Source organism: Austrofundulus limnaeus, unplaced genomic scaffold (assembly GCF_001266775.1).
Source record: "Austrofundulus limnaeus strain Quisiro unplaced genomic scaffold, Austrofundulus_limnaeus-1.0 Scaffold10, whole genome shotgun sequence".
NCBI lineage: Eukaryota > Metazoa > Chordata > Actinopteri > Cyprinodontiformes > Rivulidae > Austrofundulus > Austrofundulus limnaeus.
In genome coordinates this window covers 499,136-527,130 of record NW_013952412.1, presented here as the reverse complement: position 1 = coordinate 527,130, position 27,995 = coordinate 499,136, and the positions used below count along the sequence as shown (strand labels likewise).

Genomic DNA, 27,995 nt, shown 5'->3' with positions numbered 1-27,995 from the left:
CACACACACACACACACACACACACACAGACATCCATACACACGTATTTCCTTTTTTTTACTTTTTTATTGTTCTTATACTGTTTTCTTAGACCTTATGTTTTTTTTCATTGCTGTTCTGTCATCTATACTGTAACTAGGAGAGATGCCCACATACGAATTCCAATGTGTATAAACTGCTAGTATATGCACAAACGGCAAATAAAGATCTATCTATCTATCAATGATCACATTGTTTTGAGCACAGTCAGTAAAATTGGAGCTGTGGACTCTTGACTTTGAACAGACAATAATGTGGGGTTTTGTTTTGTCCCCACCTTCAGTTATTCCCACCATAAAGCAGCACAAGGCTGACAGATGGTAAAAAAATAATAACTGGAGTGATTTTGAATTATTTTACATTTTAAAAGTACATTTTTTTTTCAGGGTATTGTAATTTATTTTATTTATTAAATTGTATAATGTTCTTCAGTTCAAAATGTATGTGATCCATTGGTTAAAAATAAATGAGTCAGTTTTTCTCATACCTACTCTTTTTCACTGTTTGACTTGACCAAGACTTTTCTAAGATTTTACGCTACAAAATAGGTAAAAGTGTGTCACTTGTACTGTTTTGGTAACGGGTCAATATCGGTATCGTATCGGAAGTGAAAAAGTTGTATCGGGACATCCCTAGTGTTTTTACATTTTAATATCAGCTGACCTGTGATGAAAAGAAAAATACTGTGACATACCGAGAAACCGGTGTAAATGCTGAAAATACTGTGATATAAAATTTTGGTCATACCACCCAGCACACTTGCTTATATCTTTATTGATTAAAACTGGATGCAGCAACACAAAAATGCAATTTTTTATTGTTTTAAAAGGGAAAAACAAAGATGATTAACTACAACAATGTCTTATTGAGCTGATTATTGTAATGCTACCAGTTTGGCTTTGTGTTCAAGATGTTTGTATGAAATTAACTAAATGCATTTCAGTTGTTTTATGTAGCTTATTACAGCCATAACGCCAATACAAATAAATCATTAGTAGAGGCAAAAATTATGAAGGTTCCAGCAACTGCAACTTTTTCTTTTAATTTACTCAGTGACATTTGAGAATTCAATTTCTGAAAGCATGACAGACCACCATCATGTCTGTTCCTTGTAAAAGTAAAAGTTTAAAGCCTCAATTCAGTAATCGACTAAAATGTCTCCAGATTTCCTAAGAAAGACAATAAAAGTTGTGAAAGAACTCCTGTCATGATTATGTGAACAGTTATTTGGTGACAAGCACACACACAGTTTCAAGAACAACTTATAACCCTCTTCCACAGACAGCCAGATGAGACTGTGTAAACTAAAAATTAAATTAAGTTCGGCTCCACAGGTGGCTGTGAATGAACCCCGAGGCTCTGCAGTTAGGTCTCTTGTTCTGGACAATTAGTTAATGACAACGTCCCTCTGAGAATACTAAACCCACACAAACACTCCCTGCGAGGGTTATTGGTAAACCTCAGGGCCGGCAACGCAGCATTTTGACATAACACCTGTGTCACGGGCCGGCACCTGGGAATTTGGGACTTTGCTGACAAACACTGAAGCACTAAAGGCTGTTTTATACTTCTTGTTGCACGTCTTTTACACCCCGCTGAATGAAAAAAAGTTGCACAACTTCCGTCTGCACTCCCGCTGCGATCCCCCGGTGACAGCTGTCCGATACATTGCCCCCAGTCAGCACTCCGAGACGCAGAGGTTGCGGCTCGGCACGTGTGATTGGTTCAAAGTTTGTGGGCGTTTTTGTTTGATGTATCACTCCGCTGCCCGGTACTCGATTCCAGAGGCCGGATTTTTTTGTAAACATGGATAGTTTCGAAGAGAAACTTGCCGAGGCGGTCCGGTGGTACAAACATTTGTATGACTTCTCTACTGCGGAGTACAAGTAATGCCAAATGGCAAAAAATTCATGGAGGGAGATTGCAGAAACATTGCAAACTGTCTCTGCCACAAACGGTGGCAGACTCTCCGTGACCGGTTTGCAAAGACCAAACGGAGTATGCAGGTCCGGAGCGAGGATCCTAGCGGGACCAATCTAGTTCCTCGTTATTTCTTTTTTGCCTTTTATTTTTACTTATTTATTTTTGCTGGACACATGCATTAAACACCGGGGGAGGACAACAAACATGACAACATCCGACACAACGGACTCACAAATCGAGGTAATAAAACACCCTCGCTAGCCTACTTTTTAGAGAAAATGAAGTGATTTATTACAGAAGCTTAAATATAAAATCACGCTTGTGTTGCTTGACGTATGCGGTGGGAGGGCAGAGGGAGGGATTACTATAATGTATCCCCCACATCTTTTCCAAGTATAAACACTCAATGCAGTCGGTGACACAAATGCAATTACGTCATCGCTGGGCCGCAGCCGCACGTCTTGCATGAAGTATAAACACCTTAATGCAGATGAGGCAACCCGGTTCAACTGCAAATGTGATTTTCCAGAAAGACCTTTACACGCGTGTCAACCACGCAGCAATTCAAAAATGTTTGACTCTTATTTGTCAAAAGTTTTTATGTGTGTTAGAAGGTCTTTAAAATAATTTTTGATGAAAATACCAAAATAAAAGCAAAATTTTACAGAGCAGGAGACACACGTAAGGGTCCAGACAATTCCACCACAAAGTGGGCAATATTTTAACTACCCGTGTGTGTCTGTTAGTAAAATAATCTCGTGAACCCTTAAAGATAAACTTGATACATTTGCTTAAAACAATAAATTCATAAAAAATTTCAGAATGACTTAAGAAGCAGTACTTTATGTCCAAACTAAATTATAATGCAGTTGAATTATAAGGTGAGAGTATAAAGACATGAGTCACTATTGTCCCTCATTTCATTTTTACTAATAAAATAAGAACTGTTATGTCCTCTTAATTACTGATTTAGTGAATAGTTAGCACTGCAAAAAGAAAATATTTCTGATTATGGGTGTGTGGAATTAATTTTTACTCACAGATGGAAAATCAAAGTCCTTCTGGTTGACGAGGTTGAGGACATATTTGATCCGGTGCTGGTTCTCTGGACATGCCAGCTGCACAGGTGGTGTTAGGGTGCTCATGGCTGTTACTATGGTCTGTCACAAACACAAAGGAAATGCACAGAAAACTTAGGATTGACATCATTTTTGAAGAAAAACAGAAAAATGACTGTCCTATTTGTTTACAAAGATCAATCTTTTGGGGTCCAAACATAAAAAGTGTATAACAGAAAATAGCCTTACCTCAATAGCCTCTTTTATATTGTTCTTGATGTCCTGAATTTTCTGTTTCTTTTCTCTGAAAGAAAAAAGGTGACCATTATGAAATTATAGCTTAAAAAAGGTGCAATATTATGATTCTGTGATGAGGAAGTGCAGCTTGGAGAGACAGCCCCAAAGAGGAGCCAGACCCAACTGGTCATTTTTGCTCCCCTGCCTGCCTCAGGATTTCTACAGGATTTCTCAAACATGCAAGAATGAGTCCAAGTAAGACTCTGGGCATGTTTTTGATGAGAGGATAACATTATAACATGTTGTAAAACTCAAAAAAGTTGGTTTTACATGATATAGCCCCTTTAAATGAACAGGAAACAGAATAATCAAAGCATAATATACAGAAAATTAAGTGATATATTTTAAGAATTGTTTACTGCAGCCTAGTTTCACAACATTGTCCATGATACTGTATAATGAAAAAATAATACAAATTTAATGTATTGTAATAAAATACAAAAGTTAAAGAGTCATTATCAGCTTTAATAAAACTTACCGTAAGTATTTTGCTAAAAGATTTAATTAAATAAGATAAGTGGACTAATAGAGTACATAAAATTGGTGGGACAAAATGTTCAAAATTTCTGTGCCTTAAAACAGGAAAAAATCTTTTTTTGTTGTTGAACATTAGATTGTTTATTTAGCTTATAAATATAAAAAGTGTTTAAGAAGGGCACGCAGCAGTGCACTGCGTCGAGTTTGTTTTTGATCTGGAAGGATAAACAGACCTTCACTGCCACGCGTGGAGAAGAAATTATGTCTGTCTCCAGTGAATGATAGCCGTGTGTACAAGATGTTTGGGACTCTTTGTGATAGAAATGTTTCTAATAAAAGGCAACCAGAGAGCCACTCAGTCTATCTTTCACCTTGAGCCTGCCAGGACAACAGCGCATTGTGTTTACAATAGTTCTATGTCAGTGGCAAAGGGCGAGTTCTCTGCTACTTTTGTTTCTGCGCAAGCAAAGACGTCCACACTGGTCAAAAAGTGTGCAATATGTGGAAAACATAAAATATTTGTTGTATGTAATGCAACCTGTCTGTCTGATTAACAGAAACGAATTGGAACGATTTGTTCACATTTAATTTAATACAGAGGCCCCAACCCAGATCCTCACAGCCCACTTCTCTGCATGTTTTAGACGTTTCCCTGCTTCAACACACCAGACTGAAATGAATGACTGGTTTCAGCTGAACTTGATATTCTGAGCAGGTAATTCAGGTGTTTGAATCAGATGTGTGAAACACCAAAAACATGCAGGACAGTGGGCCACAAGTACCAGCGTTGGGGATCTCTGATCCAATAGGTAAGAGCTTATTAAGACCATTTAAACATTTTAGCCGCTCATATAGACGTCAGACATTCGACATTTCTGACACGACTTCAATTAGAAAAACAGCTGAAGCAGATTCCAGATTCCGTTTCTTAAGACGAGTCACCTGTGGGGTCACCCTGCACCGATAAACAGAGGGAAAAGAAAGGGAAAGGAGGGGTACGGAAAGTTTATCAGTTTAGAAAGGAGATTGAGAAGGCCCTGTTTACATTTTCAACCTGGCAGTCATTATAAATCACATGGTTGTGTGTGTATACACACACATTCCCGTCTTAAGCCTGAGAGTACTTCCTTTTGTGCCTCTGCTTCCAGGTCTTTTGTATTTTATTTGACCCCTTTTTGTTTTTTGTTTTTTGTTTTTTTGGTTCAGCTTGTTTTGTCTCGGGTTCGGCTGTAATGTTAAACGACAGCGCTGACCCAAGAACTAACCTGCATGCTTGTGTCCTCAACAGAGTAGACAATTATTAGAAGTGATGCATTCTGCTTTAAATTATTTTGGCCATTCTTTCATTTTTGGCGATAGATGAATCACAGTTCGGAAATTTCTATTGCTTTTACAGAATTGTTGTAACTTTGCCGTTACTTATTTTTTTATGTTACCCATCTGTTGCACTCATTTCATCCACATGAAACACAACAAAGATGACAAGTAGAGGAGCAGTTTAAGCATTTGCTGGTAACTGACTGTTATATAATGTGGTTTTCATTTTAAGTCAGATTCAAAACCACAGAAATCTTTTATGTATGAACAGTCTAGAGTAAGTATGTAGTGGTGGGTTGGTCCTGGTATGAGATTGTGATGTCAGGATAGAGGAGTGGCCTTTATTTAGTGATTCAGGCAAGCTGCACTCAAGGTAGTTCTCTTCTATAATGGTTTGCATTGCTACAAAAAAAAAAAAAAAAAAAAACAGGGTTGCTCAACAGAAACGCACTAGAAGAAGTCTGGTACATTCTTTGTATAGAACTACAGCATTTGCATGGATCTGCTTTACTCTTAAGTCTTTTTAAAAAGTAATTATTATGCAATAATTATGCCATCTTGGGTTCTGTTCAGTCGTGCAGACGTTGGTACAATTAAACATTTTTGCAGAATGTTTTGCTGATTTTCCCCATTTTGAATGCACCACTTGCACCGCCATAAAAATCAAGATGTGCACAACCAGCCAAAACAACAAAATCCTCTGCAAGCGGGCACTGTGTTACAGTAATTTTTGTGTGAGCTATTGTTTGAGGCTGAGAACAAACACTTTGCAAAACACTCCCCCTTCACCTCTGGTCAGTGCAAACTGCAGTCACTGTGTATAATGGATGATTTAAGGAAGTTTTCAGTAAAAAAAAGAGGATGGGACAAAAAAACGGGAGAAAAGGGATCAAAAAGCCAGTGGATGAATGAACAAATAAATTTGCCTGCTGCCACATGTACACTCAGGGTAAGGGACTGAATCAAAGTAAAGTTTCAATTCAATGTGATGTCCATAGACAATGAAAAAACAAATGTATTCTTTTGCTGTCACTAATTTAATACATTTTACTGTCTTGATTTCAATGATTTGTGCAATATACACTATAGGAATGAATTTGCTATACCTCATAATAAATGGCTCCAATACATATTTAAATTACTGTCCGCCACCAAAAGGTAGGCAAGTAGATTTTAACTGCCTGCATTGGTGTGTGCACGTTCAATTATATGTTGTCTTCAGAAGAAAAAAAAATCATGAATTAAATTGTTCCAAGGGTATTGCATTGTTTCCAGGGTATCGTTCAGTGCTTTTCAATAAAATACGATTGGAACATTGAATGTGTATTATAACATCTGACAGTATCAGGTTTTTTTTAACTGTATCGGCAAAAATCGAAATTGGCAGGTCAGATTTTTTTTAAAGACCAGTGATCGGCCAGAAATTTGTGATTGTCGACCCCTAAAAATAACAAAATCTGGATTATTAGGTAAACACAAAAACATGTTTTAACACGTTTTTGTTTAGAAGTAGACTACCTCTAATATTTTAACACAATAAGAAATGTGCTTCTTTATTTGAAGTTTTTTGCAACTGAAATCTGAGGTTAGAAACAGATCAAATTAAATATTTTCTATATTAAACTTTGCGTTCAACCTCTGCTTGAATGGTGTAAAAAAATCAGATACTTATTTATGTTTGTGGAAGTTCCTTGCATCGCTGTGGTGCTTTTACCCACCCACAAACTAAAAAGTCCCACATAGCTTCAGTGCTCTGTTTTAAATAGTAAAGCTGACAGTTAAACACCCTGATCAAAGATGATTCAGTAATCAATTTTGAGAAAAAAATGAACACCTGAACGATTATTTTAGTCATTTTCTTCCTTCAATGTAACCAAAAGCAAAACCCATCAGTCTTCCGGTCACAAGCCTGTTACTCTGATTTAACCACAACACTCAAACCATTCACCCTGAATCTTTTATCACTACAACTTTTATCCCAAATCGGCATGTTTATGTTATGCTAGAGGATCCATGCTCATTAAAACGTTACTATTCTTGTCGTGTGAAGGCCCAACTGGTCTGCAACACTGACGTTATGATTTCAAATCTTCACTGACAAAAGTTACTAAATGCTTGATGCCAAACAGTCAAACTATGAAACTAACAAAGGTGCTTCAGTTCACCGCAGATGAGGAAACAGAACGCTAAACAAATCAACCTGACACTTCCAGTAATGTCAGATATGCAAGTTATGATGATGTTGTATTAGTCTGCCACCCACCCATGCATGCACAGAACATGAACAGACATGCACATTTAGACACTCTTTCATACACAAACACAAGGACACACACACTCACTGTTCAGTGTTGTGGAGTCACGCACTGGGTCATATGCTTTAGTCTGCCTAAGGTGCTGATTTTCTAGTCTAACCTTGCAAAGATGCTTCTGTCCCGGCCAATACATGACCACCAGCAGGCCCAACCCACTCTTAGTTACTAACACACAAAATCTCACAGAAACTTATCTTTGCTTTCTGTAATACATCATTTAGAAACATGATCCAAAACCAAAAGCCAGGAAAAAAGAAGCAGCTTGATTATTTACGAGTTGTTGCCAAAACCAGTGACAAAGTAAGTTAAATAAATTCAAGTTTCAATATGTTCATTCATTATGTTACAGTAAAAAACTTCCACAAAGTTTTAGTGTTTTATTTTTATTTTAATTTAGGAATGACTGTGAAACAATTTGAGATTGTTGTAATGAATGTACCAATAAACTAGTTTCTGGTAAATATTCTTGTCGTTTAAACTCAAATATGCAGAGTTGAGGTTAGCTGTTCCTATTTTTTAACAATGGCAGCAATATTAAAAAAAATCCAGTTTAAATCTCTTCCAAGTTGACACAAATTTACATTTAATGGTCTCGTCATTTTCTTAAATTTTTTGATACCAGAAGTTTTCCATCTGAAATGGTAAGAGCTCAGCTATGCTTCAACTACCTCAGGTGACAATACAGCAGTTATGACATTAAACATCAAGTTTAAGCCACAACTAGAACTATCAACCATAAGGCAGCAGCCCTTTATAAAATGGACAGAGAGCTGACTCGGGACTAGGGCTACATGGTATATGCAATAAACAATACAAACGATATGAAGTTGGCCTACAATAGAAATATACCCAGTACCGTCCTGTCGTCAGTTACGTCATCGCACCTGTGTCAACATGGCTGTTGAGTGCAGAGACAACTGAGCAAGAGGAGTTCCAAATATAATGAATATACTGCTTTAAAACACATATAGAGAGAATAAATCCTCCAAATTTCCCCCTCCCGCTGTAGAAAAAGTTAAGTTGTGCCGCGGGATCATGACCCACCCCACACGTCGCGCAGAGCGAAGCTTTAAAAACCATAGTTTTTTTTTCACCCAAGTTGTCGGAGAAAAAACCTTGTTTTTATGTATTGTTACCCACAGAGACGATTTAAAAAAATGCGGATGTTCGTTCAGTCATAAATCCATCTTGCTAATATCTGTTTCTGCTCTGATGAAGATGAGAGCGCAGCAGAGCAGCAGCCGATAAGTTCAACAGGCAAAAGCTCATTGTATGGCAGGCAAATATTACATTTATTTGGCTTCACCGCACCTTAAGGTCCTGTCACACTATAACATTTTAGTCAACTTATACCAACTTAGAATTTCTTTTTAATGTCTAAATGACTAATTTTACTTGAAGTACTGGTTTTAACGTCCACTTTATTTTGAAATTGTTGAAAATATGAGAAATGTTTATGTTTGTTGTTGAAACCGTTTTGCAATATAGATAAAACATTCTTTTGTACTTCTGTTTTGTTCTTTTGCACTATAGAAAAAAATGCAGGGTTTGATTATAATTACAGTTTTCTGCTAAATATATGTTCTAAAAATTACATTATCTTTGCTTCTTATGATAATTTTCTACCGCGATATATGCCGTGAAGGGATTCAATTTATACTGTGATATGAATCTGAGGTCATACCCATCGCCCAGCCCTACTCAGGACCCATTCAGATTTTCAACTTAGACTTTATTTTATTTTTTGATTATTTTAAGGTTGTATTTTAGTCTTTTTGTGGCTCAGTTGCCCAGTTTACCTGTGCAACGTGTTAAAGTAAAAAGAATGCATCGTTTTTATTAACATTTGATTACTGTGTGTTTTAACACTTCATTATGTTTTAAATATTTTCATGAATAAATTTGTTACAAAGATGTGCATCACTATGTAGAAGTCCAACAAGAAACTATTTTTTTACAGTATATAAAAAAATACCACTCCCCCAAAAAAAAAAAAAAAAAGGACTTTTCGGAAACTTTGAAAGTGACATTATATCACACATTAACTGTAAAAGATACAACTTTGAAGAGCTTCATTTATGTGAATTAGGAAGTAAAAGGTAACTTTATGACAGCAAAAGGAAGTACTCTTGTTTGCAACTGGCTGAAATTACAAATTTAAATAAAAAAGGCATTTATGCATCCTAACTTTTGAATGATTAACAAAAAGCTAAATGCAACATCCTGTTGCTATGCTTTTTCTGCTGTGTCTAAAACCTGCATGGATGTAAAATGTGGAAAATATGCAAACATTTTCAAGAAGTGTCTCCCTGAAACCTTGTTAACTTAGGCAAATATTACATTTTATGCCACACAGACACCAAGACATTCTAAAATAATTCTTAACAATACAATAACTGGACTTTTTTTATCTAGTCTTTGAGTGTTAGAGAGAAGGTTCGGGACTTGAGTTTTTCTAGAAGATACATTATCAGCTTCCTGATTATAAATGGATGACAGATTCAATAGTTGTCATAGTGTCTTGTAGGATTTCACTTGTGTTTTACTCACTCTGCATTGAAGCCATTGACATGTAGGATCCTCATCTGTTTTACTATGGTGCTCTTTCCCGACTCTCCAGCTCCTGAGAACAAAATAATAAAAAAATAAATAAATTACAAAACCAACACCTTAAATCATGAAAATTATGACTACCGGTAGGTAGTTCCTCAATAGGATTGGGCGATTTCATAGTAATACTATGTCCTAGGAAATCTATTTAATTCAATTCAAAAATACTTTATTGCTCCCAGAGGGAAATTAGATAAAACCAACAGTTTCACATTAAGCAAAACTTCAAAACTCCTGGAAATTGTGTAAGCCAAACCTGTCAAACAAAAAGAATGACACTGCACAAGTTAAACCTAAAAAGTTACCACACACAAAAGTAGAGCAAAATTGGCAACTTACACCCTGAAAAATGGAGCAGAATTAGAACTGAGTGGAAATTAGAGCCAAAAAGTCTATAAAAACAGCAATACTTAATAAAACAGCCTTCTAGAGGTGGCACGTTTATTTAGTAACATTATGAGCATGTTTGTATAGCACTAAATGTAAGGAAAATTGTGTTTGGTGGATTATTTCTTTGTTGTAACAATGCTTTTTGGCAATAAAACTTACAATGTTGGAAAGCATTTTAATTTCCCATTTAAATGGTGCCACATTTGTAAGGAACAAGTACTTGTGGGATGAGCAGTTCTGCCAAATAGCTTATTTTGCTGTTACTGACACTTGTTTTGAGCTTCTATCTCAGGTGTCTGGTATAATATTTATTTTCAAGATGCATTGTTAAGGAAATAATCAACCAAACACAAATTTCCTTACTTTTTGTGCTATGTTGTATATGTTTTTAGTAAACTAGGCTTCAAGAAACAATAGCTAAATAAAGTGTTGTACCTCTAAAATAAAAAATGAAAAGCAAGAATCTATGAAATTCAAAATGCCCTAAATTATATGCAGAAATGCCGCTACAAATTTAATGGCTAATAATGGACACAATGATTACTTTTAAATCTACTTTGAAAAAAATACCACAAACCAGATTTTTTAGTCTTCATAACCAGCAACACGCCCAAAAATCACAATAAGTGTTTACAAAAATCCCAATAAGTGTTTACACACCTGCAGCCTGCACAATCATATGTACTGTTACTATTCATTGTAATTTCTCAACTGAATAATCATTTGCACAACTACTCATTTATATTATTAATAATCTGAGCAATCAGCTGTTCTGTTGCTACCCATTTTAAACCTTAAAAAAACTGCTGTAATTGCACATCTGTGTTTCTTGTCTGCATTGTGATATTTCACTTTACAGTTATCAGTCTGTTGAGATTGTTTTGCCTTGAAAACAGGCAATTTCTGATTCATAATGTCGGATTCTGGTGGTCTACTGTCTCTAAATCAAAACGTATCGTTTTCTATTGCACAATTCTTTATATTGTATTTTGTTGTTAGTAGTAGTCGTATCATGGCTAGTCATTGTTAATTTTTGTTTGTGTGCAATATCTATAATTTGTAAAGTAACTAGTGTGTGAACCTCTACAGATGCTGCTGTGACACCTGAATTTCCCTTCGGCGGGACAATAAAGGCTATTTCTATTTCTATTCTAAACTCACTGCACATTATTGTGTATGGTTTGTCTGCAAAGTATTTGTTTGGCAACAAACTGAAACTGGTGACATGTGGCCATGCTGGGAAGTTAGCTTTACCCTGTTGAATGTTGACTGAAAATAAAAATTAAAATAAAAACCAAAGTAAAGAACACTGACATTGCCTCCACAGGGCAATTAACTGTTTTGACAATGGTCCTAAACTGATAAACTCTCTGGCAGAATCACAAGTCTAGAAAACTTGATATAACTTTTAAAAGAAATGGATACAGTAGTAATTCAGCCAGTATTTAATAACTTTGATGTCAAGCATTCTTCCCCCAAAGGAGACTAGAAGTAAAGTATTTTTGAGGATTAGGAGAATGCGTTGTATATAATCAACTGATCGATTATCAGAGCATGCGTCACCCAGTCAATATCAGGTTTTAAAGTTGGCTAAATGCAACGTGTGACTTTTAGGGCTGCACCGATTAGTTGAAATAATCGATGACGCCGATTATGTAAATTTGTCGACGCAGATTTTTTTATTATCGATTCACTGTATTACATAACCACCAAGTGAATGTTCATGCAATTCCATTTCGGTACCTAAATGCATCATTGCGACCTTATTGGCATAAGAGTGGTGAGCAGCCGCTGCTTCAGTTCAGTCTGAAGCTTGAAAGCCTCGCAGCTCCTGGAGTAAAATTTACCGAATAGATCGCCTCTGAATTATCTGGTGGATTATCTTGTGAGCACGACGTTCGCTTGCTCAAAGTAAATGAAGTACCGCCACTTTCTTTATTTCATCCTCCATTAAACAGAGACCGGTGTTAGGTCAAGCCATGTTCCCCCAGCGTTTCAAACAACAGAGGCGCTTCCCGACACACGTCTGACCTAAAGAGCACAAGCAGCCAACAAGTGTTGGACGTGTTTTGGATGTTCAAAACGTAGCATAGGCTACGTTCACACTGCAGGTCTTAATGCTCAGTTCTGATATTTTGAAAAAATCCGATCTTTTTGTGTGAACGTTCACATTACATTTTAAATGTGACCTGTATCAGACCCCTGTGTGAACGCTACACAGCACTGATGTGACACGCATGTGCAGTAAAAGACGTGACGTCTCATCAGCCGGCTTGTTTGTTCACAGAGCTAGCATGGATGCTACATATTACACATTGAATCGGAAGTTGTTGTTTAATCAGAGCCGATTAAATAATTATCTGATCTGCTTCTTTAGTTCAGTGTTTATATCTGAAGCTGCCTCTGACCGGGATGCTCCAGTGAAGCTTTTTTTTTTTGAACGAAACTACGAGTTAGAAAAAAGTATCGACCGGGTAGCTAACTTTAGGATCGATACTCTCCGCGATCCAGGCTGGACCATTATTATCAAACTATCTACGTGGAAAATGAAAAGTAAAAAGATGAGGCAACTGGACTTGTGTTTTGGAGCTGTAAACACACGGAGCTACAGATTTAAACAGCAAGACTTCAGGTTAGTGTCTTATCGATCCTTCACCCCCTCCTCACTGATGAAAAAGTCAGATGAATGTGACATGAGCGTTCACACTGCAGTCACTTTGAAAACATCAGATATATATCCGATTTAAAACCACATACTGAAACGGCCTGGGCCGGATTTGAAAAAATCTGACTTGTCTCGTTCAGACTGTCATAAAAAAATCGGATATGAGTCAGATGGGTCAAAAAAATAGGATTTGGCTGCAGTGTGAACGTAGCCTTAGATACATTTCATTAATTTTAACTACATCCTCTTTCGTTTATTTGATTTAAACATACCGTATTTGCCTTCCATGGACCTCCATCACACATTTTTTCTAGTGGGGGAAATGACATCAATAGAAACATGTGGAGCTGGATTTTAATTTGTGTAATAAGACAAAACAGTCTTGTTGTTTTCAACAGTTTTCACCTTAAAGAAAAAAGTTACACAACTGACGTTAAAATACAAAGAGTTGGATATTGTCTTGATATTTGTTAATTTTTATATGTTGAGAAATATGTTAAATAAAAAATAATAAATAAATGTTTATTTTAGTTTTTCCAGAGTGACTTGAATTTTGCATGATTTAGTTCATTTGTTAGATTATTAACATCTTGCACTACATTTCTTTTACTTGAATTTTATATGCTTTGGTTGAGATTTTATRTTGATGTTAAATCTTTTAAGCTTTTTTTTGTTAAAGAATTGACTCTAGAGTGCATATTTTGTGTCCATGAAAAAAACTATTATAGAAAATATTACAATATTAAAGAACTGTTCTTGTTAATTTGATGAAAACATAAATATCCAGTGCACTCACATCAGAATAACTTATTTTTGTTGTTAGAATAAGCGATTAATCGAAAAAAAAAATAATCGTTAGATTAATCGATTAGAAAATAATCGTTTGGTACAGCACTAGTGACTTTTTACATGGTGTCATTTTTGCAGAAGCAATTTGTGGAAAAGATAAGTACATCACACGACTCCACTGTTTATAGAACTACCTTTGTCAGCAAGAACTTTAAGTATTTGTCTTCTGTATGACTTTATCAGTCTCCCACAACGTTGTGAAAAAATGTTGGCTCATGCAGTTTGACTATATTGTTTAGGTGTTTTTAAAGCTTTAAAAGGCACAGATTTCCATCAAAATGAAGAGACCGGACTTTGATATTATTTGATATTTTCTTAGACATTTAGATGTAGAAATAATGCTCTGCCTGGGACCCTCCAGCTGCATGACCCGATCTGAAACAGGCTTCAGTTGTTGGACAGCCGGCCTCATCTAAGTTTTGATCATGTTTTTTTTTTTTTTTACTTTAGCCTGACTTTGTTAAAAGTGTTTTCTAGTTCTACTGTCATGAACTTTGACATTAATATCATTATTTGCATAGCCACAAAGTGGTTCAGGACACATTTCATTCAGTGTGTTCCTACTTATATAATACTGTACATGTGACAAATAAAGGATCTTGAACCTTGCATATTTTACATACTGACTCTTGGATGTTTCTGTTTTATTAAGTATGACCTGCTATGACTTCAATGTAAATTTAACTGGAATGTCCACGCCAGGTGCATTTGGCCAGTCTTTTGATTTTACCTGTGAATAACCTTTTATATAGAAGAATGATATAAAAATAACTTTTAAATGGTTCTATAATTATTCCCATTTTGGTGTGCAACAATTTTTAAAAGACTTTTGCTTACACTTGTCTTACGCCCATGGTCCAAATAAAATCCTGAATGCTGCATCAATCTAATGAAACTTCTACTTTTTAATAAATAATTCAATTTTGTCCCAAAATGTACTAAACATTATTTTTTTTAAAGTAACTTGTTTCCATGATGCATCATGTATTTAAAGTTGCCAGGGTTTTCTTTATTTACATACAAACTGATGTATCAATTTGGCATAATTTAATTATACTGAAAGTCACAAACGCCCTTATAAGGGTCTAATCACAGGCCATACCTGTGGCCTACCTTCTGTTAATCAAAAAGGGTTTTATCAGGTCACAAACAAAGTGAAACAACTTGCTGACATGGACCAAAATGCCATTAAGATTTGAATAAAATGGCTTTGTTAATCCTGTAAAATAACTACTTTAACCCAGGAGCCCAATAGAACGAGTTATCTCAAAATAGTTCAGGAAAAAATCCATCATGGATGATCTAATCTAAAATTAGTGTAAATGAATGTTAGTTTAATCTTTTATAGAATTTTACAGGTCAGGATATTACTTTTGAACACCAAAAAACAACCAAACTTTTGTCCAAGCAGCTGGTTAATAATGTCACTTAAAAATTAACTTTTCGCGAATTACTTCAAAAACCTTTCTGCGTATAAAGGCTGCAGGTTTTACAACTAGCACATCAGATAATAAAAAAGGAACTGCCTTTAAAAGCACATCATTGTTTTCATTTTATGTGGGTCTTGTCCTGCTTTCCAAAAGCCAACACAACTTCCTCCCTAAAATAAAAAACAATATCTGACTTGTCAAACACTGACTGTGCACTCTCAACAACATCTACAGTTAAATATTATGATTTTTCCACAAAAACCAACACAGTCTCTGTAAAGTGTGATAAACCTGTGAAGACATACAAGTAGGGTTGGGCATAATCGTATCATGTGCAATTAATGATCAGAAAAACATTAATCGATTATTTTTTTGGCACTTCACGATTAATACGATTGATGCCACCAGGCTGATTGACCGCTCGGTGCTCCTCTCTGCTTCAAATATGATTAACATAAAAAAGTTCAGTAATTTATTTATTTAAAATTTGATGTATATCTTGAAGTCTGTAACTTTGACACAGTTTGGAACAGATATTTACAAAGAGCAAATCTTTCCCACTAAACTGATCATGTGACTAGGACATAAAGGTGTCCAGGGACTCCAGGGGATTAATCGTCAAATTAATCGTTATCGGCTAAATACAGCAATTAATCGTGATTTTTTTTTTTTTTTTTTTGCCAATATTGCCCAACCCTACATACAAGGAGAAAAACAGAGAAGAGCTTTTCAAGGAAAGTTAAACACACTTATTTGTCTGTTATGTAACGTCAGAGACTCAGCCCATCTCCGGTTCACGAACCTTTCAAGTTATTTGTGCATTATTCTTTCCAGCTATGTTTAATCTGGACTAAACAACTACAAATTAGCAGCTGTTTTAGAACTACTGTTGAACATTTTCTGTATTCTGTTGCTGATTTTGTGCATAAATTAAGTCTAAAACAGACAGCTTGATTAATGCCAATAGTTGATTTATCTTTCGTCTTTCTTAAAATATGTTTAGGTCTACCTCATTTACAGCTGCAGACTTTTTAATCTGACAGCAACATGCTGGAAACCAAGCACAGGGCAGGGCTGCCTTGCTTTTCAGCCTTATGCAATGGCAGTCACACTGTTGACAATGTTTCCCAAAACAACATCCCAGAAGGTTATGTAGAGAGAGGAAGCAGAGTCTCAACTGTGCAAACTGACAGGCCTTCACTGTAAAACACCAGGAAGAGGAAAAAAGAGAGAAATAAATGAAGCAAACTCACCTAGTAGTAGTAGTCTGTGTGTTGCTCTGTAGATCTGTTTGTCTTTTTGGAGCTGCTTCTCTATCTTTTTGTTTGCTTCTCTTTGTGCCTTCTCCTCATTTCTCTGGTCTTCAGTCTTGCTATTGCCCAAACAACCCATCTTTCCAAAAATGAAACAAAAAAGAAAAAAAATGGGGATCCTTGGGAGGAGGAGGAGGAGTAGTGCAGGAGAGAGGGAGGAGGGGATGGATTTGGAGGAACAAAAATAAATAAATGAAACTAACTATTCCCCTCGTTTCACCCTCAGGTGAGAGAGCAGGGTTACACACATGTACAGTTTTCAATGTTCCTGGGCTGGTTCAAAACGAACAAAAATGTCTGTGGTTCAGCTCTGTGTAAAAAATTATGTCCGTATTTTGCTGTCAAAAAAAAAAAAACAGGGCAGGATACACGGACGGAGGCCGCCTTTTCAGTTTGCAGATTCGTACTCGGGGCTTTTTTTAATGCAGTTTAGTGTTTGCTTAGCTGTATTCAAACCCTTTCCCCGTCAAGTGGGTTGAGATTTGTAATCCAAAAGCGAGATTTCACCTCAAACGGAGGCAGCAGAAGCAGTCTAACTCGCATCTCCAAAAAAAGAGAGAAAAAAGCCGGGGACTCGCGTCTCACTGCTGCCCGTGACAAGGAGCTGAACTCGGCCTGTCCGTAAGGCTCGCCCGGGCTGTGGCGCGGCTCGTCTCCACGTCGCCTTTCTTAAACATGTCCACAAGTGTATATGTATACTCTTTAGCTATTTCTACTTCTTCCACCCCGACGGTTGTCTATGTCGGGAACCCAGCAGCAGGAAGAGAAATATTTACACCCGAACGAGCTACATGTGTGGTATTCTTCTTCCTTCCGTCGTCATCCGGTTCGCTACATCGAAGACAGCTCCAGAACTCACTGCTGGGTGCTCCTTCTCAAACCCCAAAACGACCCAAATATCTCCCTATTTTGCTCTCTAGTTTGTGATGGCTGCTCCTTGCTGATTTTTTCCTCCAAAAAGGGCCTCCTTCTGCCTCTCTGCCCCTCGCTTTTGTTGCAGAAATGTTATCAGCCCCTCACATCACCACAAAGCCAAAAAAAAACTGCGCACCGACAACCTTTGCTTTTTTAAATATGTATTCCGAAATCGGCTCCGGCGAATCCCTCCACGAGAGGACAATCAATTAAAAAAAAGCCTAAAGAAAAGAAAAAGAAAACGTGACCAAGATGTCAGAATCCCTCGAAATGTATCCACGTTTCTCTTGCAGGTGAAAAATCAACCCCCGCTGTCACAGGGCTCAGGTTTTCATAGCCTAAACACACGGCTTATAAATGTTTACACACCTATACACACAAACATACATTTTCACATATCCCCCCTTTGAATTCAAGGTGGGTAAACACGCCACAGGCTTGACAACTACATGTGCATTTTACATTCAGAAAAAATAGGACGCGGGGTTGTTGTAGCAGCACATTCCCACCGTGAAGGCCGCTCCTCTCCGGGCCGCCGCTCGACGAAGGTGAACGACAGCCAAAAGATTTAAAAAATACAAAATAAAACGATTCTTCGAGGGTTTTATTTCTCTTCTTTTTCTTCCTCGGTCGCGTTCTCTCCTTCCGAGAATAGCAGGCTACATTGAGGAGATAGACAGCGCTGAAGAGACACGGGGTGGGGCCACACAGCGCTCATTGAACCCTGGGAAGGAAGAACCGAGGAGAGGAGAGGCCGCGGCGCTGCGTCACGTGACCCGCGATGCGTAACTGCGTCACGGCGTGCGGAAAGCGGCGCCATGTTCAAGGAAAACCCAGCAGAAAACAAATGTAAAAGAGGTTTAATTTAAAACATATATCACTGCATACTTAATGTTGTTTTAGCCATAAAACATTCAACTCACTTAGGAGATGAGTGAGTACTGTCTGTGTTTTTGTAACTTTGTAATTTAAAAAAAAAAGATTTTACTTTATTTGCTAATCTTTTCTACCTAAAACATTTAGTTGACTCCAATTTCTTCAAAACATTGTTCTCTGATACGTTTAGCAAACATTTTCTGTCTGAACATTTTTTTTATCTTTTAGTTACCCTTTTAATAATGCAGCTATATTAGCTAGCCTTTTGGTACTATCTCTTTTACCCTTTTAGCTTCTAGCTAGCATTTTGCTAATATTTAGCTATGCATTTATTTAATCAATTTATCTTGTCTATTCTTGTGTTTTTAGCATTTAGCTAATCTTTTGCCTCTTTTACATTCTAGTTAGCCATTTTGTAAACTTAGTTTTAAGATAGCCTTTTGGTACCTTTGTTATCCCCTTTTGCTTTTACACACATTGTTTCTCTTGAACTCACAAGAATTCATGATTTTTAAAGAGGTTTTACAAACTAAACTGACTTGAAAGGAAAGACTGCATCACTTTTATTGTTGCTGAGTCTGTTTGTCACTAGATGGCAGCAGTTTTTTAATTCAGACATACTCAGGCTTCAGCCCTTTGTTAACACATTATCTTTAATTCCTGTGCACTTTTACCCTCTTTGTATATATGTATAACAGAAATGATGTTGCCACAGCTAATTGACTAGGAAAATGGCTTCACCTCAGTGAATTTTACAGATGTTGAACTAAAAGTTGGTGTGAGAGACTGAGGAGCTGAGAGTCATTCACAACACATTCACTAATTCTAACAGATAGCACAATATATCGTAATATTTCATGAGATGACTCATGCTGTATTTTTAAAGGTTTGAGTCATAACAAATGCTAGGTTTTTAATTAGTTTTTTTTCTTTTTTAATTATACTGACATAAACTTCAGCGTAAACTGCTAAATGAGGCTTAAAGAGTCTGAGGTATCGTGCTCTTGATATTTTTGCACTTTGAGCACTGTGCAATCTGGCTTGAGACGCCTCCTCCTGGGAAGCTTGATGAAGGTCTTAAAAGTTTTCCGCTTGTCAATATTCTTCTTCATTGTGGGAAGATAGCCTCTGATTGTTTGAAATGACTTTATAACATTTCCCAGACCAACGAGCAACAGCAGCTGGTTCTATAAGATCACTGTTCATGTTTTCCTCCCTTTAGTTATTGGATAAAAAAATGCAGCAAAATGTGAGGATTCCTATTAAATAGATGCTTCACCTTATTGATGCTTAGTTAGATTTGCTCCACATGGTTCCCACTTACCACCTAATTCTTCGGGGGTGGGGGGGGGGGGGGGCTTAACAGTTATTTTTAAAACATAGTTTCAACATTTTGGTTGTGTTTTAGTCACCATTTACAAAAATGACTTTAATAAGCTATATGATCAGTATAAAATGTATTTTAATGATCAAACTATTACATTTTGCCCTTTATAAATTCTTTCCTTCATCTGTTTCACAGGGTGGCACAGAGGTCAGAGCTGCCGCCTCACAGTGAAAAGGTTAGGGTCGCCTGCTTCCCTGGGATCTTTCTGGGTGGAGTTTTCACATTCTGCTCTTGCACATGTAAGTTTTCTCCAGGTGCTCTAGTTTCCTCCTAAAAAAAAAAACAAAAAACACAGTTTTGGTTCATTGGTAACTTTAAATTGTCTCTAGGTGTGGATGAAAATGAGACTGGTTGTTTATCTCTGTGATGGACTGGGGACCTGTTTAGGGTACATCGCCTCTCACACAGTGCCTGCTGGAGATAGTTACCAGCTGCCCGCCACCCAGAAAGAAGAAGCAAATAAAGAGAATGGATGAATGGGTAAATGCCTCTGTTTTATAACTCAAAATACATCATCTGCAGTTGTTCCAGTAGATTTGATTAGTTTGTTTTGTTGATCATAAAAAAGGGAGGAAAAAAAAACACACTGCATGTCTTAAAATCTGCCTCTTACATTTGGAAGTAAATTTATGTTATTGATTGTCTCAGTCTTTGCTGTGATTATTTTGCTGTAATCACACCGGTGCTTTAATGGCCTTGCAGCCATGAATATTAGATACACTTCCCTTCAGTGAAAATATGATGAGCCAGCCAGAGGTGGCTGTAAGGAAACAAACAGTGGTGTGTGTGAGGATCTGTCTGGGATTCTGAAATAAAACAAACTCTCAAAAAAATAAAAAAAAGAAGAAAAGAAAACTCCCAGCTGTTTCAGAAAAATGTTACTTTCTATATAATCCATCACTGAAGACGGATGCCCGTGTAGAAACTCACGCGACTGCCATAAAGGTTGTAATGCACATAGAAAGGTTCCTTTAGTGCTTTTTAAATTTTTTTTTTTTTCATAGCGGAAGCAGGTTTTTCAGTCAAGTTATGAAAGCGGCTGCTCCTGTGTGAGATTAGCTGCAATAAGGGAGTTACAGTGCATTATATCAGAGACAGAAAGAGGTGAGGGAGGGAGCGGAGGGTGTGACAGAGACACAAGCAAAGAGCAAAGGCAGTCATCATCCACTCACAGTTGAAAATCAAGGTTTTCCTCTTTCTGCTCGGACTTTCATCACAGCGCTGTTTCTTACTGTTTGAGCCTGCTAGACTTTTTTATCATTATTATTATTTGCTGCTCTATTAGAAGATGTTTTGACGGGGGTTGCTGTTAATCATCTGCTGATGAAATGTGTGAGGAGGTTGGAATTTCTGTCCACATTTCAAAGACGTTTATCTGACGAGTGTCTAAAGGAGCTGCGAGTGTCTCTGACACCCGGGAAGCGCCATGGCAGGGGATCTTGTAGTCGGAATACTCTACAACTTATTACTACCAGTGCTTCTGCTGACGGGTGAGTTAAAGTCTGTTTAATAGTTTCAAACTTAGCTTGGTGTAGATGAAAAGTGTTTGCTTCAGGAGCTGCTTTAGATTTTGTGTCAAAGTCAATCTTCTAGTAAAGCTCATTTATAAAACATTCACTAACATTCACACACTAACCCAATCAATAATATGATCATAAATAAATCAAGATTTCTGCCGTTTCAGTCAGGAGGAATTCTGCTTCACAGAATGGAGGAAATGCTAAGACTAGACTTTAGAGTCATTTATACAAAATGGCTTTCAATTATGAGTCACAGCTTGTATTACATGGAACCAATCATGTGTAAGAAAGAGGAAAACAAATCGTACTGACTGCAGACAAATTTTAAATCTATTTGAGTGTGATCTCAGCAGCTATAAGTCATTTCAGCTTTAACCCTGTCACAATGGACTACAGGACTTTATGATGCTAAAGCAAGGTTTAACAAACGCGCATGGTGCAACTATAGTTGTAGTTGGTGACGATCTTTAGTAATAAATGTGGTATTTCTTACTCAGTAAATACAACTTCAGAATAATCATGCAGTCACTTTGATAGTTACATATTAACTTTCCCATCTGCACGTTCACCATATTACCAACATGTACCAAATATTCAGTCTCACGTTATTTTCTTTGACATTCTAATAATTTTACAAAGTTGCAAAACTATCAAAATATTGACTGTTTATTAATATATATAAAAAGGTTCATGGATGTTCTTGATTTTTTTTTTTTTTTGCATCGATTTGTTTGATTTAGATGTTTCACTGCTCATTTAAAGAAACCTTTAGGAACATTAAGTACAACACAAACATATGTTTAGTCCTGTTTTTATTTTAAATTTAAACCAGAAGTGATTAGAAACTAAAAATAAAATAAAATAAATTGTATTTTACACAACTCATAGGGTCAAAAATACCCTAATTAAAAAATAAAATAAGATGAATTAATTAATTGTGAGGTTTTTCACTAAATTTGTTGTTTGTTTGTTTGTTTGTTTTTCTTGCACCTTCTGCACATCAGCTTCTTCATTCCGCTACAATGGCCTCTCTGTGGTGTACTTTGTGTTCTTGCTCACGCTGCCATTGCTGCCGAACCCAAGCCTGGTTACCCTGAAAGGTGAGAGGAGCTCCACTCATAACCTTTAATATGATTTCATGTTGACTTTAAAAAAGGCTTAGAGATTGTTTTTAAGCAAGCCTATTCTTCCTCTTCATGATGTTATCACTGATTTTAACAGAGTGTTGTTTTTAGTGTATTTTTATTGTTCTTTTGTTTGATTTTACTAATTGTATTTACCATGATTTGCTGTTTTGTAGCACTTTGAGATTTTTGCTAATGAAAAGTGGTTAGACATATAAATGAATTATTATTGTTATTATGTGTGTTAGCTCTGAAGCACCTGCTGACTCTAGCCGACTTGAAGCAAACCTGTTCTAGTTTCACTTGTTTATATCTCTGTTCAAAACTTGCTGTGTTAAATCAGATGAACATGTAACAACTAATTCTTTCACAAGGATTAATGCTAATTTTCTACACGGCAGTTAAGTCGAAACATTCCTTGAAGAACTGCCTTTCGTGCAAGTTTTAAATAAAGATTCTCTTAAATTGAGAAATGACAGAGTTATAGTTGTTTTGGCCAAGTCTTAAAAATATCAGTAAAGCATGAATATTTCATGTTGCACGATCTATCAGCACTCGAAGTATGTGTGGTGAATGATTTTCAGGTACCACCACACCAAATTTTAGCTCAATATCCATAAAACTGACAAAGTTTGTACCTTTTTGATTTGCTGTGGTGGCCATCTTGAATTGGATAAACGTCAAAAGTTAATATACAGCCAGTGATAACTTTCTGATAGTTTCATTAAAATCCATTTAATGAACTTGTTTTGCTAACAGTGCAAAAACACACAGGCAGGCAAACACCTTATTATCCCAGCTGTGTTGTATACTTCAATATGATCAACTTTTATTTGTTTAAACAGGATTGTTTTTTATTATTGACTTGAATTGTTGTTGTGAAGCACAGTTATCAACGTGCGATTGTTTGAGCGCCCTCTTAGCACTGACCACTCCAGGTTGATGAATTAAGGCATCGGTGCCCCTCCCTCAAAGTACTTTGTAAAGGGGAAATGGTTGGAATGATCAAATCAATTATGCATAGCCTTGTAATTACAGCAAGGAATTAAAAGATGTGATGTCAGCAATCTTCTTTAACTGCCGTCATTTCTCCTCCGCCTGATGTTGGCCTTTCAGCTTCATAGATCCCAGTTATACCCCCACCCACCCCCCACACACACATCATCCCACCCTTCCTCCAATTTGCTCCTCTTTGGACTAAAGTGATGAAGTGTGTGTTCATTTAGTGTGTGTGCAAAGTGCTTTATTTGTGCAGCCACCTTTACTTTTAGGAGCCTGTGTGTGCGTGTGTGTGTGCATGTGTGTGAATATGTAAGCAGAGAGGTTTAAGTGAAACAATGCTTTTAGTAAAAACGGTGAACATCAACAGCACATTTGCTGCCTCAGCTACAGTTGAGCCACATCAGCTATTATCGCTTCGTGTCTCCAACGTTTTGATTACAAGAGCGAAACTCGAAACCAACATCAAGGAAAGCTTTGTTTCTTTTGAATTTTCAACTAAATTTTTTTAAACAAACCGCTCATTTTCAGGATTATTTTTTTAAAAGAAATTAAAGCCTTTAAACTATTTGTTTGACTGACGTGAACATTTAGGGACCGATAACTGACCTGAGTAGTTATTGTGTTTTAAGGTGTTTTTGTGTGTGATTGGAGCTGAGTGAGCAGGTTATTTTTGTTTATTCGGAGATTATAATTGTGTAAAAATTCATTTAAATCAGCAGAAAAATAAAAAGTTCAAACAATAAATGATTGTTTTACAACAAGTTCCCCACATTTTCAAACGTCTTTTCATATTTCCCGTATATTCGAACATAAAAACCCAAACTACTGAAAGGTTTAACAAGTGCTACAGCTCGCTGTATTCATATTCAAGTTCATGTGTAATTTGTTGTGAGGTGATGAGCAGAACAAGTTTCAGGTTTTGTTTCATTTTTTCTGCTCTCTGAAGGTAAAACAGGTCAGTTCCTGCGTCTGATCGTCTACACGAGCCTCATCTTTCTGACCCTGCAGTGTTTCATGCAGATCCCCTTTGCCTACATCCCCCCACATGGTAAAGACCAACTCGCTACATTTCTCCAAATACTGTTTTTTTAATGTAAAATTTGATGTCTACTTAATTTAGAATCCTAATAGTAGGGTTTAGGTCTCCTTGAGTAAGTCAAAAACCAAGACAAACGGAAAAAATAATTTCACTTTTAAAATACCCCACTTCTTTGAGCAATTCTTTAGAAATTTTTATTTTCATCCTTTAGAACAGTGTTTCCCAAAGTTGGGGCCGGGACCCAAAGTGGGGTCCCGAAACATCAAGGTGGGGTCCTGAAAAGATTTTCTAAATTAATTACACTTTTGTCTTAGTTGTTACAAATGAGTGAGGTTAGTGTATTTAAAATGGATAAATGTAGAATAATAATTGTTATTATGCCCATGTTTAGTTGACCTGATACAAATGTTTATCATCCAAAAATAGTTGGGGCCACAGGTCTCTGCTACTGTTATTTTGTGGGTCAAAAGCTGAAAAGTTTGGGAACCACTGCACTTTGGTTCCCAAAGTTGGGCTTGGGGCCCAATGGGTCATGAAGCACCTTGGATAATCTCCAGAAATCAATTTAAAGGGTAATAAAATAATTGCTGATGTAATATTTTCCCTATAATTATTACAAAAACACAAAATAAGTATAAATAAGTATTTATATTTGTGTACAAACTGTGTTTTTAGGGTTATTAATGAAGTTCATGTACTCAGACCAGTAATATTTGGGGTCACAAGTTTTTGCCGTGGATATTTTGTGGGTCAGAAGATAAAAAGTTTGGGAACTACTGCTTTAGAATATGCTACAGGGAACAGAGTCTGAAAAGATTTTTACATTTATGTTTTAATTTTTTTCCACACTTATCCTGGAAACCATATTCCACATGACCACATGAAGAAAATACTCATTCAACATTAAGGAAATACTTGTGTTTTAGGCTAAAAACTATTGATTGTTTAAGAAAACCTGTTTTATTAAGACAAATTTTCTTTTTAACAGTTAGCGGATTCTGGGAAGATTTCCTCTACCATTTGGGAATTGTGAGGTATGAGAGCGTACAATTTTCATATTTGAATGCTTAAACCATTTTTAATAAAAGTATTGTAAACAGGTAGTCAATTTAACTTTTAAACATTTTTCCTTCTCTGCGCTCTAAATGACTCTTTTAATGTACTTACACATAATGACATTAGAAAGTAGAGGCTGATTTAAATTTCTTTCTCAGGCTCAGGTTTGGTGTCACATTTCTGCCTCTTGTTGGCAACCATAAAACCCAACAAATTTTCATTCTGAGCACGATTATGCTTCACACTGCAGTTGTTTGTGATTATGTCCTAAAGCAGAAATAAAAATGTCTGCACCTCTGTGTCATCAGATTTTATGTACAAACTTTCTGCTGATAGAATATCGATGTTTATCTGGCACCGAGGTCGTCTCCGAGATCAGGAAGAAAAACAACTGTTTTTACAAGTTAGTTGTTCTTATAGGGCTTTGAGTTTTTGTACTGAAGCCATGCTGTTTGTTACAAATCTGGATAAAAGTTTTATTTTATCTACAAATACCACTGTCTATGATAGCACAAATAACAGCAACGTAATTAAATTAGGTTTATTAATCCAGAAGAGAGGAGGGGTTTAGATTGAGGTTCAACATTTTATGGATCAAACGTATATTTGATATTAGTCACAAACCAGATTATTTTACTTTGTGTTTTCTTCATGCTGTAAATGTAATAATGTTACTGATGTCTGTTTTTTTTTGTTTTTTTTTGTTTTTGTTGTTTTTTCAGATTCAGTTCGGTTGATGCTGGGAATGTTGTGCGTCTCTTGGCCCCAGACGTTGGCCTTTTCTTTTCTATTTTGTTCATCCTGAGGCTGTGCAAAAAACGCCTACGCCCCGTGCCTCAGGTCAACCTGCATGAAAATGGAGTCCCACCCTCCATGCCCGAGGTAACGGCTCACACAACAACCGCTCAAGAACTTTTAAACGCACAGAGTTTACATGAAACACTGTGTGTCGGCTCTTGCAGGATGTAGAAACGTCTGAATCGGAATCAGAGGAGGAAAGCGTCCCGGAGGGCTCGTCTTTTGACAGCTCAGATGAGACTACGGTTCCAGTTTCTTCCGGGCCTCCCCAGTTTGTCCAGAAACTGATCCTGTTCGCGGCCGGACTGAGGCTGCTGCTGTCGGCCATCATGAACACAGCGGGGAAAGTGGTGGTGACTCTGCTGCTGGGACTGGCAGGTAGATAAACAAACACAGGTGTACTCAAGCTCTAAAATGCTAACAGAGTTTTTTTTTATCTAATTCATCTTTTTTATTCTTCCACTTGTCCTGATGTGTGTCCCCAGGTATCACGCTGCCCTCTCTCACCTCCGGCATGTATTTCGGGGTGTTTCTCAGCCTGGTGTGGTGGTGGATATTCAGTCGCTCCATCAGCTTGCTGGTTTTCAGCTCCTTGTGTGTGATGATGGCCATCTTCAGCGGAGGACATTTGCTGGCTCTTTATGTGTATCAGCTACCTCTGTCCCAGCAGCTTGTTCCACCAGACGACATCTTTGCCAGGTATTGGAGGCAATGAAAAGAAACAAATGCTATTTTATCTTTTCTTTTTAAATGAAGGGGCATCTTTATCCTTATCTGACCTTGAAATTAACCAGCCTCTTTCAGTTGAGTGAATATGAAATGTGTATTGTTTTAATTAAATCTGAACTTTTATTTTTAATCTTTACTATTTTTTCTCAAATTAGAAAAATGAAGCAACATACATAGTATCATTAATCATTAAAAAAGTGCCAAAAAGCAGAGGTGCTGTGTGTTAACAGAGTTGTAAAGTAACTAAGTACAAATACTTTGTTACTTTACTTAAATAGAATTTTTGGGTATCTACTTTACTTGAGAAAATATTTTTCAGCCTACTTTTTACTTCTACTTCTTACATTTTCACACAATTATCTGTAGTTTCTACTCATTACATTTGTAAAAAAGGCAAGAAGTAGAAAGTCATTACTTTTATTTCATTTTTGCTTGTTTTCATTCCAGCTTGTTATTGTAAAAATAAATACTATCCATACAAATTGTGCCTCCTAGTTAGAGTGAATTTAATTGTGGTTGAATGAGAAGTATAAATATATAAAATTCTTATACGGTATTAGTTTGTACACAAACAAATCATGTCACACTCCATCAGGACATAATCATTAAAATAAAATGACTGTACTTAAGAAGTATTTGTATTTCATGAATTATATTATTGCATTTGGCCACAGCCCTCAGATAGATTTTCATTTTGGGGAAAAGGTTTGGGCAGCCTTGATTTATAAAGTGAAACAGCTGGACTAGTGCATCCTAAATTTAACACAAATTAATTATTTTAATACGACAGTCCTTTCAGCATTTTTTGTGGAGGTCACCTCCTAATTAATGTCATTACAGAAAATCTAACTGCTCATTTTAAATAA

General features: G+C 36.6%; 2 protein-coding genes across 3 annotated transcripts in view; one reads left to right on the top strand and one right to left on the bottom strand.

Annotated features, from left to right (window-relative positions):
* gnas (GNAS complex locus) overlaps nt 1-18,316 on the bottom strand; it is a 33,203-nt gene extending 14,887 nt beyond the window's left edge. The window contains exons 1-5 of one of the 2 annotated variants that reach the window (XM_014001703.1): nt 18,108-18,316; nt 16,624-17,819; nt 9,977-10,049; nt 3,270-3,324; nt 3,003-3,122 (exon numbers count right to left, since the gene is read on the bottom strand). In XM_014001703.1, the coding sequence (XP_013857157.1) occupies nt 3,003-3,122; nt 3,270-3,324; nt 9,977-10,049; nt 16,624-16,762 (387 nt within the window). In that variant the 5' untranslated portion in view covers nt 16,763-17,819; nt 18,108-18,316. Of the gene's footprint in view, nt 1-3,002; nt 3,123-3,269; nt 3,325-9,976; nt 10,050-16,623 lie in introns of both variants that reach the window. The other variant, XM_014001702.1, reaches the window with a different exon arrangement.
* A 1,687-nt stretch (nt 18,317-20,003) lies between these two features.
* si:dkey-11f4.7 (piezo-type mechanosensitive ion channel component 2) overlaps nt 20,004-27,995 on the top strand; it is a gene marked incomplete at its 3' end in the record, with an annotated part of 34,242 nt that continues 26,250 nt past the window's right edge. Inside the window, 9 exon segments of the mRNA XM_014001694.1 lie at nt 20,004-20,100; nt 20,191-20,341; nt 21,147-21,351; nt 22,386-22,481; nt 24,454-24,555; nt 25,535-25,580; nt 26,325-26,484; nt 26,565-26,778; nt 26,886-27,099. Coding sequence (XP_013857148.1) covers nt 21,288-21,351; nt 22,386-22,481; nt 24,454-24,555; nt 25,535-25,580; nt 26,325-26,484; nt 26,565-26,778; nt 26,886-27,099 — 896 coding nt within the window.